Source organism: Rhipicephalus microplus, chromosome 2 (genome assembly GCF_043290135.1).
Source record: "Rhipicephalus microplus isolate Deutch F79 chromosome 2, USDA_Rmic, whole genome shotgun sequence".
NCBI lineage: Eukaryota > Metazoa > Arthropoda > Arachnida > Ixodida > Ixodidae > Rhipicephalus > Rhipicephalus microplus.
Window position 1 is genome coordinate 50,380,751 of NC_134701.1, and position 12,547 is coordinate 50,393,297.

Below are 12,547 nucleotides of genomic sequence, written 5' to 3' on the forward strand. Positions count from 1 at the left end.
GTCTCTCACAATATTCATAAAACCTTATCAGTACAACTTTTGGCATGGTTTCACAAGCTTTCTTGGGAGATGAAAAAAAAAAGAGTCTGTTTACTGGTGCTTTCAAAGTTTGCAGGGGTGTAAAGGCTACAAGGCATGCCGTAAATTTTAAAACATAACATTCGTTGTCCTAAAACACAAGTAATTTTAAGCAATTCAAGCCAGAGCAGCAGAGATCTTCACAAATCCAAGAGGCTGTTGAACAGCTAAGGTAAAAAGAAAAAGGGTTTTGGTACAAACCACCAGTAATGATTGTCAAAAACAATACTATTACCTTCTTTTGAATCCCCTTGCTTCTCTGAAGGCCAATATAGCAGTTTTCACCCAGAATGAAATTTTCGCTCAAAATAAACATGATTTTTAACCCACTTCTACAAATAATTTTTACGCTTTGCCTGCACAGCCTCTCTGCCCAATTATCTGCTGTTTCAAGTTTTTGCCATGTATCTGAACCTAAATATGCGAGCTTTTTTGCTAGGCTTGTGCAAATATTCAAGCACTTTGAATATTTGAATAAATATACAGTTGAACCCCTTTACAGAAGGCATGTACCAGGAACAATTCTCGTCTATTATACACAGGGTCCTACATATGAATTTTCTTATTGGCGCCTATTTTAATGAAGCCTTGCTGCAGTGTCTTTTATACCCATTTGTCTATTACACCTGCGTCTCTTGTAAGGGTATTCGACAGTATTACAGTATATGAATTTGCTTTCATTCAAGTTAAAATATTAGAAACTTGCAAGTATTTAAAATGAAGAAGTAAATGTATATCAAGACATGTAAATATGATTTCATTGCAGTGGAGGGATGCTATACTGTGAATACACCTATTCAGGAGAAATCGACACTGCCGCTTCAAGATTAAATCAACAAGTCCCACTTCAAGACAAGTCAACATCAAGTCCCACTTCAAGATTAAATCAACATATTACTCCGACCTCAATTCATAATTTTCTAGAGTTTAAAGGCTTCTTATATCCACTTACATACTATAAGTAAAGAAAATATTAAACCGATCATATTTCACAGACTACCACTTGCATTTTACCGGAAGTCAAATCCTACTATCGTTAAAGGTTACTTGCAGTTTCTTTGAACCATAAAAAAAACATCTGTATACCCTTTGTGTCAACTTCAAATTAAGTATTGTGCAAGTTAACTATTTGGGTCATGACAGATGTGCTCATTTTTGATTATAACACATGTGACATATACTATCCAAGTTCGATTCAAGATTATTTGACCAAATCACTATTCGTTGCAAACCTAAAATTTACTATTCACACAAGCCTACACTAGCCCCACTGAAATGCAGCCACCATGGCTGGAAACTGAAGTGACGCCATCGAAATGAGTCACAGAGAAATCTTTCTCTGCAAGAAATGCTCTGCCAAGAGATGATCAGTACAGAAGAGCTTTGCGATGTGAGAGCTAATACACACAGCATTTATAAAGCAAGCGAGTTTTCAACAATGTCCCACAGATTTAATGCTGAAAACAAGTAATATGCGATTCTCGCTGCATTGTCTTGAAAGCTTCTGACGACATGCTAGATGTGACTTTGTAGCATGAGCAGGTTTGTCGCAACACCACGTCAAAGCATGGAGTCCCCTTGCTGCAGAAACAAGATGAAGTCAGTGCTTTAAAACTCTTGCTTGTGATTGGGATGAAATTTTTCTTGCTAGTTCTGAAAAAGCTCAGTTGGTGCACTCGACGTGTTCCACCACAGCAGTGCCATATTCTGGCTTTGCCACTGAATAAGGAAATGATGGAATGCCATGGCAAGCGGCGCCTGCAATGAAAGAAAGCACAGACCACACTGAGTGCACTGCGACCATTGTGCCACACATCTGTGTAGGATATTATTTGCCAAATGGAACGTCGCGTAGTGCAGTGCTAATTGCCCACACGAGATCAGATATCTCAAAAGTAATTCGCCATACCATCTCCGGCGCGCATTTGAATTCGCTTTGATTCATTATAAATTATTAGAAATTTCCAAGTACTCGAAATGACAAATAGATGTATATAAGAAAGGCGAACACCTTACTGACAGAATTCCTAGTAAAGACAGGGCTGGATAAAAGCCTGTGATTGACAGCCAGGGGTTGACATATATGAAATGTCGTGTTAGTGCATATACTGAGAGTAGAAATGGAAAGGTGTGCGTGTGAACATTTTATGACAGTGTGAACTGTTGCAAGCAAACTGTACATTGGCATGATAATTGAACTGGTGTCAGTGTGCTATCATGTTTTTTTTTTTGCTCATTGTTCATTTTTGGGTACTGTTTGTATTATTCTTCTTTTTTTCGCTGCAGAACTTATTGATATGAAGCAGCCGAGCAATATGGACCTCAACCTCTCCACAGTAAACAGAACAGAAGCCAATCACGATCGTCAAATTTTCTAAAAATTAGGCCAGATCGTGTGATATTGGTATTAGGTGGTGATAGCATTATGTTTACTCTGCCCTGCTCTGATGGCAGCTCAGTGGGAACACTGACGTGCTTATGCTATTACCATCGTATTCAGCCTGACTATGCTTAAAGAAAAGTGCGAAAAAGCCACAACACACAAGCATGAACGACAACACGCCTTTTAGTGCAAGGCCTCTTGCATGTTTCGTCGATTAAGCCAGTTCTGTGCTTACTGCGACCATGTTATTTCAATAAACTTCTCATCTGCTAACACAACTTCCTGCCTCCCCATCGGCATGCTTGTCTTCTCTTGGAATTCAGCATGCCATCTTCTGGAGCTATGAAACGGTCACCCACTAAATTGCCGTTTTCAGTGGAAAATACAAGAATGTCTATTGTGCCTATAAGAAAAATTAACTGCAAAATACTATTTAGTGGCTAAATGAGATGAAGTTATGAACCTTGGCCACTGCTGGCAGCCACCATGGCGGGTGTGGTGCTTCAACCAAAGTTTGAGCCACTGCAAATCATTCAATGTCAAGCTGAAGAAAGCTGAAATAGCTCTGCTGTTGTACGCACAGCTGACCACAAAACAAAATCTTTGGCCGGAATACAGGTGCTTGCAAAACAAGCAGCTTGTCAAGACATGGCTCGAGAGTGCAGCAGTGTTATGAGACTTTCAGGCCAAAAAATATTCATTATGCTCGATCAAATGCACTGAAATCCTGCCAGCTCGATTTTGAACACCCAAGGATTAACCCACAATACCAATTATGAGTGGAAATTGAAAGTTATGGCTTCAATAATCACCAGTGATTATCCAGGCTTCTCGCTACATGTTTTGGCAATGCTTTTTGATTTAGGTCGAGATGTCTTCAACATTTGTTTCCCGACTCACTCTGCTCTGTTCTTGTTTCCTCCTCACACCTATCACATGGCTTGCTTCGTCTATCCTGAATTGAAGTTGCCTGCAATTAACACTCGCACTGAGAGGCACAGTGCTGTCCAAATTCCATCACCTGACTATCTTGTCTACACAGTGAAATGCCCTCCACCTGTAAAAACTACGCACACGGTTTGCGAGCTCTTCCCTAGGAAACCATAGAGGAAGGAGAGGCCTGCTGTATGAGTGCAATCGAATTTGTGTCATTCATTCACAAAGAAGTTTGTTGGTCACTGCCACTCACAGTAATGGCACGAAGTGCATTTAGTGCAACAGTGTTCAAACTTGAAAATGGCATCTTAGGTTTGTGACCGGCAAGAAGTCTGCCAGTAAGCAACACGTGCAGGTCTTCATTTCCTTCCCGAACAAGCCACAGAAAAATGCTCTGCTCTATCAAAACATTTCAAAGTGTTTTGTAGATGTTGCTCTGATGACCTAACAACAGTGAATCTCCGATGCCTGCATCCATTTGCTCTAGCAATCTGAGTAGAGAATCAAAAGAAGACAAACTACCAGGATTGTTGCATTTCTGTCTTCAGAGAATGTGACTTTGAGCCTCACCTGCTGCATTAAGAGAACAGGCACTACCTGTCACTGTCCCATTCGCATAAAGCAATAGCCACTGCAATGAAGTCTACTGCAATACAGTCTCCATCTTGTCATAGCTATTGAGCCAGCCTGCTGATAGCAAGCATAGACAGCACCAGCTTGAATGTGCTTAAAGGGAGGGGGGTGCTAGTTATAAGCATGATTTATGTGCATTTTTTGTTTATTACTGTAGAGTTAAGGTTAGGGGTGCAGGTTATATGCAGAGTAGAATAATATGTGAGAAAATATGGTAGGTGCCCTTTGCAGTCGTGCTGAAATAACCATCCGTGAAGCTGTTTGTCATAGGCACATTCATCTGGACAAACATGCTCAGGGTACAAACCGTAAGTCCCATCGATGCTGACAGCCACCAGCGCACCAACAAACTTTGGATGGTGACGCACTATGAGATGAAGGGCGGCCACACTCGCAGCCCGGGGGTCAATGCCACGCCTCATGCTCTCCACTGCATGGAAGCTGCATGACGACAGAATGCAGGTCTCCTTTGCATGGGGCCAGCATCGAGCAGGCACTCGTCAGACAATATTAAGAGGACTGAACTATAACTACAAAAACTGCGTGATAAAGAGACAAGAAACAGAGAAGGCACACACACACATAGGCGCAGACTAGCAGCTGAAAGCTTATTGAAGGAAACTCAAATATAAATAGCGAAAAAAAAGACGTGAAAGATTAAAGGTTGGCAGTTAGATAATCTATTTCTAGTTGGTGCAATGTGACCGAAGGCCTCGCGACTTACGTGTCGCCATACTTGTGGATATAAAAAACCTCAGCCACTTCTATCCTATCTCGGTGCCAGGACACCACCTTTGTTACAGAAAGTAATGAGTGGCACTTGCAATCTTTGCAATGTAGGCACAGATTCGAAGAAGAGTGGGCCATCAGCGATGCCCTGTGATCCATTAGTCAGTTATTCAAACACCTCCCGGTCTGCCCGTAATAGCACTTACCACATGACAACGGGATGAGATACACTGCACCCTTTCCACATTCTACTAATGTTTCCCGGTGATTAACATCACATTCACTGCATTTCTTTGCTTTGCCTTTAATTTTCCTATCCACCACTGTGTAGACTTGGCCAAACTTATACCTGAACAAAAAATAAACCACGTTAACACAAATCTATTTCCCACCTCTTTCATCCGGTAGGAGAAGGTATGAAGATATGGAATAAACATGAAGGGAAAACCCTTATTGTTGCCCACCGTGTCACTACAGCCCTGTTTCAAGTTTCTTTAATAACATTTTATTTAGAAGACCCAGCTTTCTTTCTGGAAAGTTTGATAACCTAAGCCTAGTGAGCTGGCCATCAAAGGCCTCCGACATTTGATGCGGGACTTTCACAAACCAGATTCCAGACATAAAGTGGCGACACCACTCTTGACTAATTTTGAGTGACAGGAATGAAAATCAAGAATGGGCTTAACCGACCTAGGCAAATACCGCCAGCACATGTGCTTTTGCCCAATTCTATTCAGACACTATTCAGTGCGGTGCTCCTCAATTTACCTTCCACAATTACTCCTCGTTAGTCTCATCATCTTAAGGATGGTTTGTTCAGCTGTATACAGTCAGTACAATATAAAATGTCTATAGAAAGAACCATCATATTGCAGGATGGCATTCTTCACAAGCGAATTTTCGCTGCAAAGGGGGCCTGCCTACTTTTGGTTGTCCCCAAATCATTGCGACCCAACGTGCTGCAAGCTACGCACGACGATCCAACATCTGCGCATATGGGGCTCGCCAAGACCTATCACCGCACACTGAAACATTTCTACGCCCCCTGCATGCGTCAGGCTACAGCTAAATACGCGACCAGCTGTGAGCATTGTCAACGGTACAAGAGTCAAACAAGTGCGCAGCCAGGATTTTTCCATCCCATACCGCCTCCATGTTTTCCCTTTGAGGTCGTCGGTATTGACTTGATGGGGCCTTTTCCACAATCTATCACTGGGAACCGCTGAATTATAGTCTGTGTAGACCATCTCACTCGGTATGCTGAAACCGCAGCAATCTCTGCCGCTACAGCCGATCACGTTTGTGACTTCCTGCTATGCTACATCGTCCTCCGGCATGGGCTCCCTCGTGCCATCATCAGCGACCGTGGCCGGCAGTTTGTAGGGGACGTCGTGGAAGAGTTGATTTGCCGGTCTGCTTCCCAGTTTTGTCACGCCACTTCATACCATCCAAAGACCAACGGTTTGACTGAGCGTGTCAACAGGACGCTCATTAACATGCTCGCTATGGACATTGATTCCAAGCATAAAAACTGGGACGAAGTTTTACCGTTTATGACCTACGCCTACAACACTGCGCTACAAGAGACCACCGGCTTTAGCCCATTTTACCTTCTCTACATCAGTGAGCCACGTACTACCCTCGACAAAATTCTCCCGTTTTACGAGAAAGAAAACCCATCCCTTGCAGAGACACTCTGTCGCGCAGAGGAGGCATGGCGCGTGGCGCGTCTCCGGACTTCTGCAGCCCAAGACCGTTCAAAGGCTCGCTACGATAAGTGACATCGACATGTGTCGTGCAGCGAACGTGATATGGTGTGGCTGGGGACTCCATATCGCAAGAGTTGTTTGTATCAGAAGTGTCTGGCCCGCTATACAGGTCCCTTCGTCGTTCTGTCGCGCCTTAGTGACGTTACGTACGTGATATCACGCCTCACATCTTCTGGCCATCGCTCTAGGAAAACTGACGTCATACATGTTGCCCGGTTGAAGCCATACCACACGCAACACTGACTAACTCGCCCAGTGGGCATCGTCAATGATACGGGACTTTCGTTGAAGTAGAATAGAGGAAAAAGAAGTGAATAAGTTCTGTGCCAGGCCTGACTTCTGCAACCATCTATCATCCCGCCTGTACAATAAACATCTCTCACCCGTACCAATATAAAAAAAAAAAAACCTTACGTTATTTTCTTCCAATTTATACACCACATAGTGCTTCCCCTTGAGCTGTTATGACACCTGACATACTACATTTTGTAAAGGCCTTGCTGACCAGGGAACCCTAAATATAGCATATGAAACACATATAGTGCACATTTTAAATTGCTTGCATTACACGATGATGACTATTTACTATTACGCCTCAGCAACTAATGCAACATGTTACAGTAATTGGTTTTAAGAAGCATCTACATGGAAAAATCAAACTAAACTTTTGCATAAGCGATTGTTCAAAATAATGCGAAGGAAAGAAATAATGAAGCTTAGCAAGATTACTGCACTTCATTTCTAGTGAAGTAAAAAATTTCTGGGGCAACAATATTAAGAAAAAGCTAGCCTAGTAACACAGTCTGCAGTTAACTGCAATTTTATACTGTAGTAGTTTATGGAACCTATATGGTTATTCATTCAATTATAAGCACCAAGGGTTACTTGAAAGAGTAGAAATTCACATTTGCCATGAAGTGCCAATTTTATTCATTCTTATCGGCAGGTGTGAGGCGCAAGTCTATGCACAACAAATCCATTACACACACCGACGCCACGCATTGAAGCGGCCTTTATGTCAAGAGCCTCAAACTTAACCAGTCGACCTGCATGCTCCCTGACAGGCAGCTCACCTTGGTAAGTAGCGCATGAGAATGTCGCCATCGCCAGTGGCTGCAGCCCCGCCCACTTCCTGGTCAGCGTACGCACCCGCACCAGGGATGGGCGAATCTCCTATACGGCTGCAATGCACCAATCGGGACACTACAGTGTTTCAGATGCGTCAGGGGTTAAAATCTAGTGTCCTTTTTCAAGGCAAAGCTGGATTTAAATTGGGCCAGACTAATTGTTTTACTTGAACTTCTGGCGCTTATTTGCACGAGTGCCATTCAAAGACGTAAAAAAACTTAGTATTAGCATCTGTTTCAACTGCTGTAGTTGTTGATTTTTAAGTTTGTGAAGTCATGCAGACTGAAGAGCAAAGGCGGAATAGCTTCTGTGATTTTATGTGAAAGGCACACAATATTAGTGATTTAAACTTGGACAAAACAACAGAAAACTTGAAAAAAGCAACACTTTAGATCAACGTGAACGGCTCCTGCCAATGCCTCAAAAAATTGTCTACAAGAACTTGCAAGAAGTAAGCATCTCCTCTCGAGTTTTCCACAAACTAGAGTTGTGGGCCGTTTTTAATTTTTTTATGTATTCCTAAAATTCAAAAATATGTTGCAACCAAAATTATCCTCCAATCGTCCTGAGAGTTACAGCAAGTTTTTCATACCACATGCTTATATTTCAAAGCTGTAACCACATTGCGTTAGTTTCGAAAGTATGTGTTGTTCCCTTTTTATTGCCACGCTCCTTCAAGTTTTGCTATCACCCCATTACATTAAAGTGCTGCCATGCGCAAACCACAGCGAATGACCAAGAACCATCGAGATAATCTTAGAACCTTCGGATGCAATTACGTGCCCAACGCGAACATCAGAGTTTATTTTAGAACTTATGTGGCTGCTAGTGATAACACTGGAATATTCGATGGCACATGTATAAATGACGATGTGCTACACCCATTGTCAGATTATCGATAGCCGACAACCTGTACACCACTATCAGTGCCAGTGTGTATTGCTATTATCTGACTTTCTCTTTACCGGCCACAAGTCCTGGCAAATAAACAGTTTCATCTTAGACCCACCGGCTGCTGCTTTCATCGACGTCATGACCACGTGACAATAATGATATTTGAAATTATTTATAAATTTTAATATAGCTAGCGTTAAAAAATACAGTTATGTATTAATTTAAATTTCTAATTGTTTTCGTATCTCTAAAACGGTCACAAGAGGGATGCAAGATGCTTGTCTCGTGACATGCTTCGTTCTGTCATATTTCCCAAGTGTCAACGCGGCTATGGCTGTGTATTTCGGCCACCTAAGCTATGTTTCTACCAGCATGACCATAGCTGCGTATTTTGGCCACCTAAGCTATGTTTCTACCAGCATGACTAAGTTCTGAACACAGAAAACAAAGAATCTTAAAACCACTGGGAATTTATACATGACCACGCAGGTGTTTCGGCGACTGTGAAGAAGCTTGGAAACATCCCCCTACCTCCTTGACAAAGAAGAAACGTGCAAAGCTCTGCTACAGGATTCTATGCTTCAAGGAAACGGTATAGTGGAAGCTGACGTCCCGTCTTTCATGTTTTCATCGCTGGCATGTCGTGAATGCATGAACACACCCCTAAATCTTGAGGAATGCTCTAACTGAGGGACAGGTTCAAGTTGTGTGGTTGGGAGTGCTCATTGTGGTTTCAAGCGTGTATTTGACACATCGAGAAAGGTGGGGCATAGTAATGAGAATAATGTTCAGCTCGTTTACACAATGTGCCAATTAGGTAAAAAACATACAGGCGCATAAGCACTTTCTAAAGTGATGAATGTGCCTGCTCCTCCCAGGCACATTCATCGTCTCATCCCAGGCACATTCATTCATCTTTTGCAAGATATTGCAAAAGAGAAATAAACTTTATTTGCGACCAGGCGCGTGTTCGCTTTATTCAAAGGAGTGTGACTTTCTCATTCCAGGTAGCCACGGCTAGCCGCCAACGCCCAAGCCTTTTCGACTAGCCAGAGCTGGTCCTCAGGGTTTACTGACGTCAGCAACACCTTCCACTGGTCTTCTGCATTTTTTTGTACGCTGTGTTCGTCAATGGGTGGGACCCTCGGGTTGTTTTGACAGCCCCATACCATGTGGTACAGGGTGTTTGCAGAGTCTGGGCAGTAGTGACAGTTCCTGCTGTAGTTACCGGGGTACATTGCGTGCAGTAGCCTTCTTCAGGTCACCGCTTGTTCTCAACCTTTCGTTAGCAGGTGGATATTGGCGTCGCTGCTTCTGGTAGTGCACAAGTAGGTCAGAGTATATTCTCGGTATTCGCTCCTGTTCGTTTCCGGAGTCCTAGTACCACTGTGGAGAAAGAAGCCCGGTGTCTATGCTCTCAGGCTGCAGCATGCCCCGCTCAGCTCTCCACTAGGGATTCGTGCCCTGGTGTTCAGAGGCACCGTGTTAGCAATAAGTTCAAGTCCTTCACCGGTAACAGTCGTGACGGATTCGCAAGAAGCGTGTCACAGGTTTCAAAAGGGATTCATTGGCAAAGCAGCCTTTCAAATCATGCTATAGAGCGACTTCGAAGACACAAGATATTGTGTACAAAAAAGAAAATTTAAAGCTTCTCAAGAGGGACCCAGCTATGAACCTCGTACATTTTAGGACTCTATGTAATGTTTCTGACCTCTTTACTAGGTTGTCCTTGTTTATATTGATACAAAACAGCCGCTAAACACGGCTGCATGAAAGAGGAGGACGAAGTCAGTTTTCGTTGGATGCTGGTCTGGCGCCATCTTGCTCGTCGAGTTCGGTGCGCTGTAAATACATCATTAAACAAGTTACTCGTAACAATATTGGTGGAGGTGGACGACCCCCGTACCTCGATGGAGACGCGCAGTGGTCGCACTATCTGCGACCTTTCGACTGCTTCGACTGCTGGTACTTCCTCGACGCCGCCCTCATCAGCCCAAGCCACCACCTACGTCACACTCCCGCACCTCCGGGATCCCGGCACTTTCTCCGGTGATGGTACGATCGATCTCGACACTTGGCTGAAGCGGTACGAGCGCGTCAGTGCTACTCACCGCTTGGATCCCATGCTCATGCTCGCCAACGTGCTTTTCTACCTGGATGGCACTCCCCGAACATGGTTTGAAAGCCACGAAGCTGACATAACGAGCTGGGATCTTTTCAAAGAAAAGATACGTGACCTGTTTGGCGATTCATATGGTCGTCAGCTCGCTGCGAAGAAGACTCTTGCCACACGGGCCCAGTCTTCTACCGAATCGGACGTCTCCTACATTCTTAGACGTTTTGGCCCTTTGTTTCAAGGCCGACCAGTCCATGTCGGAAGACGAAAAGGTTAACCACGTCTTGAAAGGCATTGCCGACGATGCTTTCAACCTGCTGGTTTTTAACAACGTCTCGAACATCGAAACCATCCTTAAAAAATGCCGACGTCTCGAACGAGCTAAAGCCCGCCGTGTAGCCCAAAACATCGTGCGCCTCCCGAACACAGCGGCCACTTCTTCGTGTGACGACCCTTTCCACCAGGCCCCTTCATGTGACAACCTCACACGCACCATTCGTCGAGAGGTCGAGGCAGCACAACCGGTAGCCACGCCACTACCAACGCCTGCGCCTTCCCCGACCACGATTTCTTTGATACAAGCCGTTGTTCGTCAAGAGCTATCGAATGTCGGCCTACATCCTGTACCTGCCGTATACTCTGCTGCGCCTTCTTTTCGTCCCCCTTCTGCTCCTCGCATACAACGCAATCCGTCCGAATGGCGTACCCTTGATGACAGGCCCATATGTTTCAACTGTCGACGCGTTGGTCATATCGCATGTCACTGCCGCAGCCGCTGGGCTCCACCGTCCCATTATGCACCTCAGTATCACACCACTTCTGCTCGCCAGTCGTCCCCATCACTTTTTCCATCAACGCCGACCACATTTTTCGCTCCTACAGCACCTCTGAGCAGACCTCGCTATGACCGGTCATCGTCCCCTGCTCGTCATCAGTCCCGGTCGCCCCCACAACGCCGTGCTGCCTCCCCGACCTATTCGCAGCATCTTTGACCAGAAAACTAGGCCGTGCAGCTTCTGGAGGTGGAGCTGCATTGACGACCTTCGTAAGAAATTCTCGATTAACCTTAACAACGAACCGGAACCTTTCGGACATTACTGTCGACAATGTACGTGTCAGTGCATTGATAGATACTGGCGCGCATGTGTCCATTATGAGTGCTAACCTTTGCCGCCGACTTAAAAAAGTTGTCACGCCCGCCCTCAACCGAGCTGTACGGGTCGCCGATGGAGGAACTGCCGCAATTCTTGGCATGTGCTCTGCGCGAGTGTCTATTGGGGAGTGGAACCACTGTCGTTCTTTTCACCGTTATCGAACATTGCCCTCATGAACTCATTCTCGGTATAGATTTTCTAGCCATGCACTCTGCCCTCATAGACTGTTCAGCTGGCTCTCTTCATCTCGATTTACCCCTCTTTTCCGACCCGCCTAGCCCACCGCAAACCAGCCTCTGCTGCATTGATTTTACGCGCCTCCCTCCTAACTCTGTCACACATGTCGACTTATCCTCCACGCCGCCAGTACCTGATGGTGATTACATGGTGGCTCCGATTCCTGCAGCGATGCTTAGGCATGGGGTTGCTGTGCCGTATATGATTCTGACGATTAAGAGAAACCGCACCTTCCTTCCACTGGTCAACTTTTCACTCACCACCCAAGCTCTGCCACAGGGTATCTCCCTGGCCAAAATTACTGCTCTCCAAGATAACCATGTCGAGCCCTTCAGAGTTGACGATTGCTGCAGCTCAGTCAGTGGTTCCACTCCATCATGTTCTTGGGACGCCGACATCGAGCGAATGGTGTCATCGGACCTCACGTCTGAGCAAGCTGCAGCGCTTTGCCACGTTCTTGAGGGCTATCATAGCATTTTCGACTTTGCAA

The 12,547-nt window shown here is 44.8% G+C and overlaps 1 protein-coding gene across 3 annotated transcripts in view; it reads right to left on the minus strand.

Annotated features, from left to right (window-relative positions):
- Positions 1-1,507: 1,507 nt before the first annotated feature.
- Positions 1,508-12,547, minus strand: part of LOC119169088 (N(4)-(Beta-N-acetylglucosaminyl)-L-asparaginase) — a 58,289-nt gene continuing 47,249 nt past the window's right edge. For all 3 annotated transcript variants that reach the window (XM_075886456.1, XM_075886455.1, XM_037420174.2), the window contains 3 exons: positions 7,602-7,709; positions 4,338-4,471; positions 1,508-1,836 (listed from right to left, as the gene is read on the minus strand). In XM_075886456.1, the coding sequence (XP_075742571.1) occupies positions 1,742-1,836; positions 4,338-4,471; positions 7,602-7,709 (337 nt within the window). In that variant the 3' untranslated portion in view covers positions 1,508-1,741. The remainder of the gene's footprint in view (positions 1,837-4,337; positions 4,472-7,601; positions 7,710-12,547) is intronic.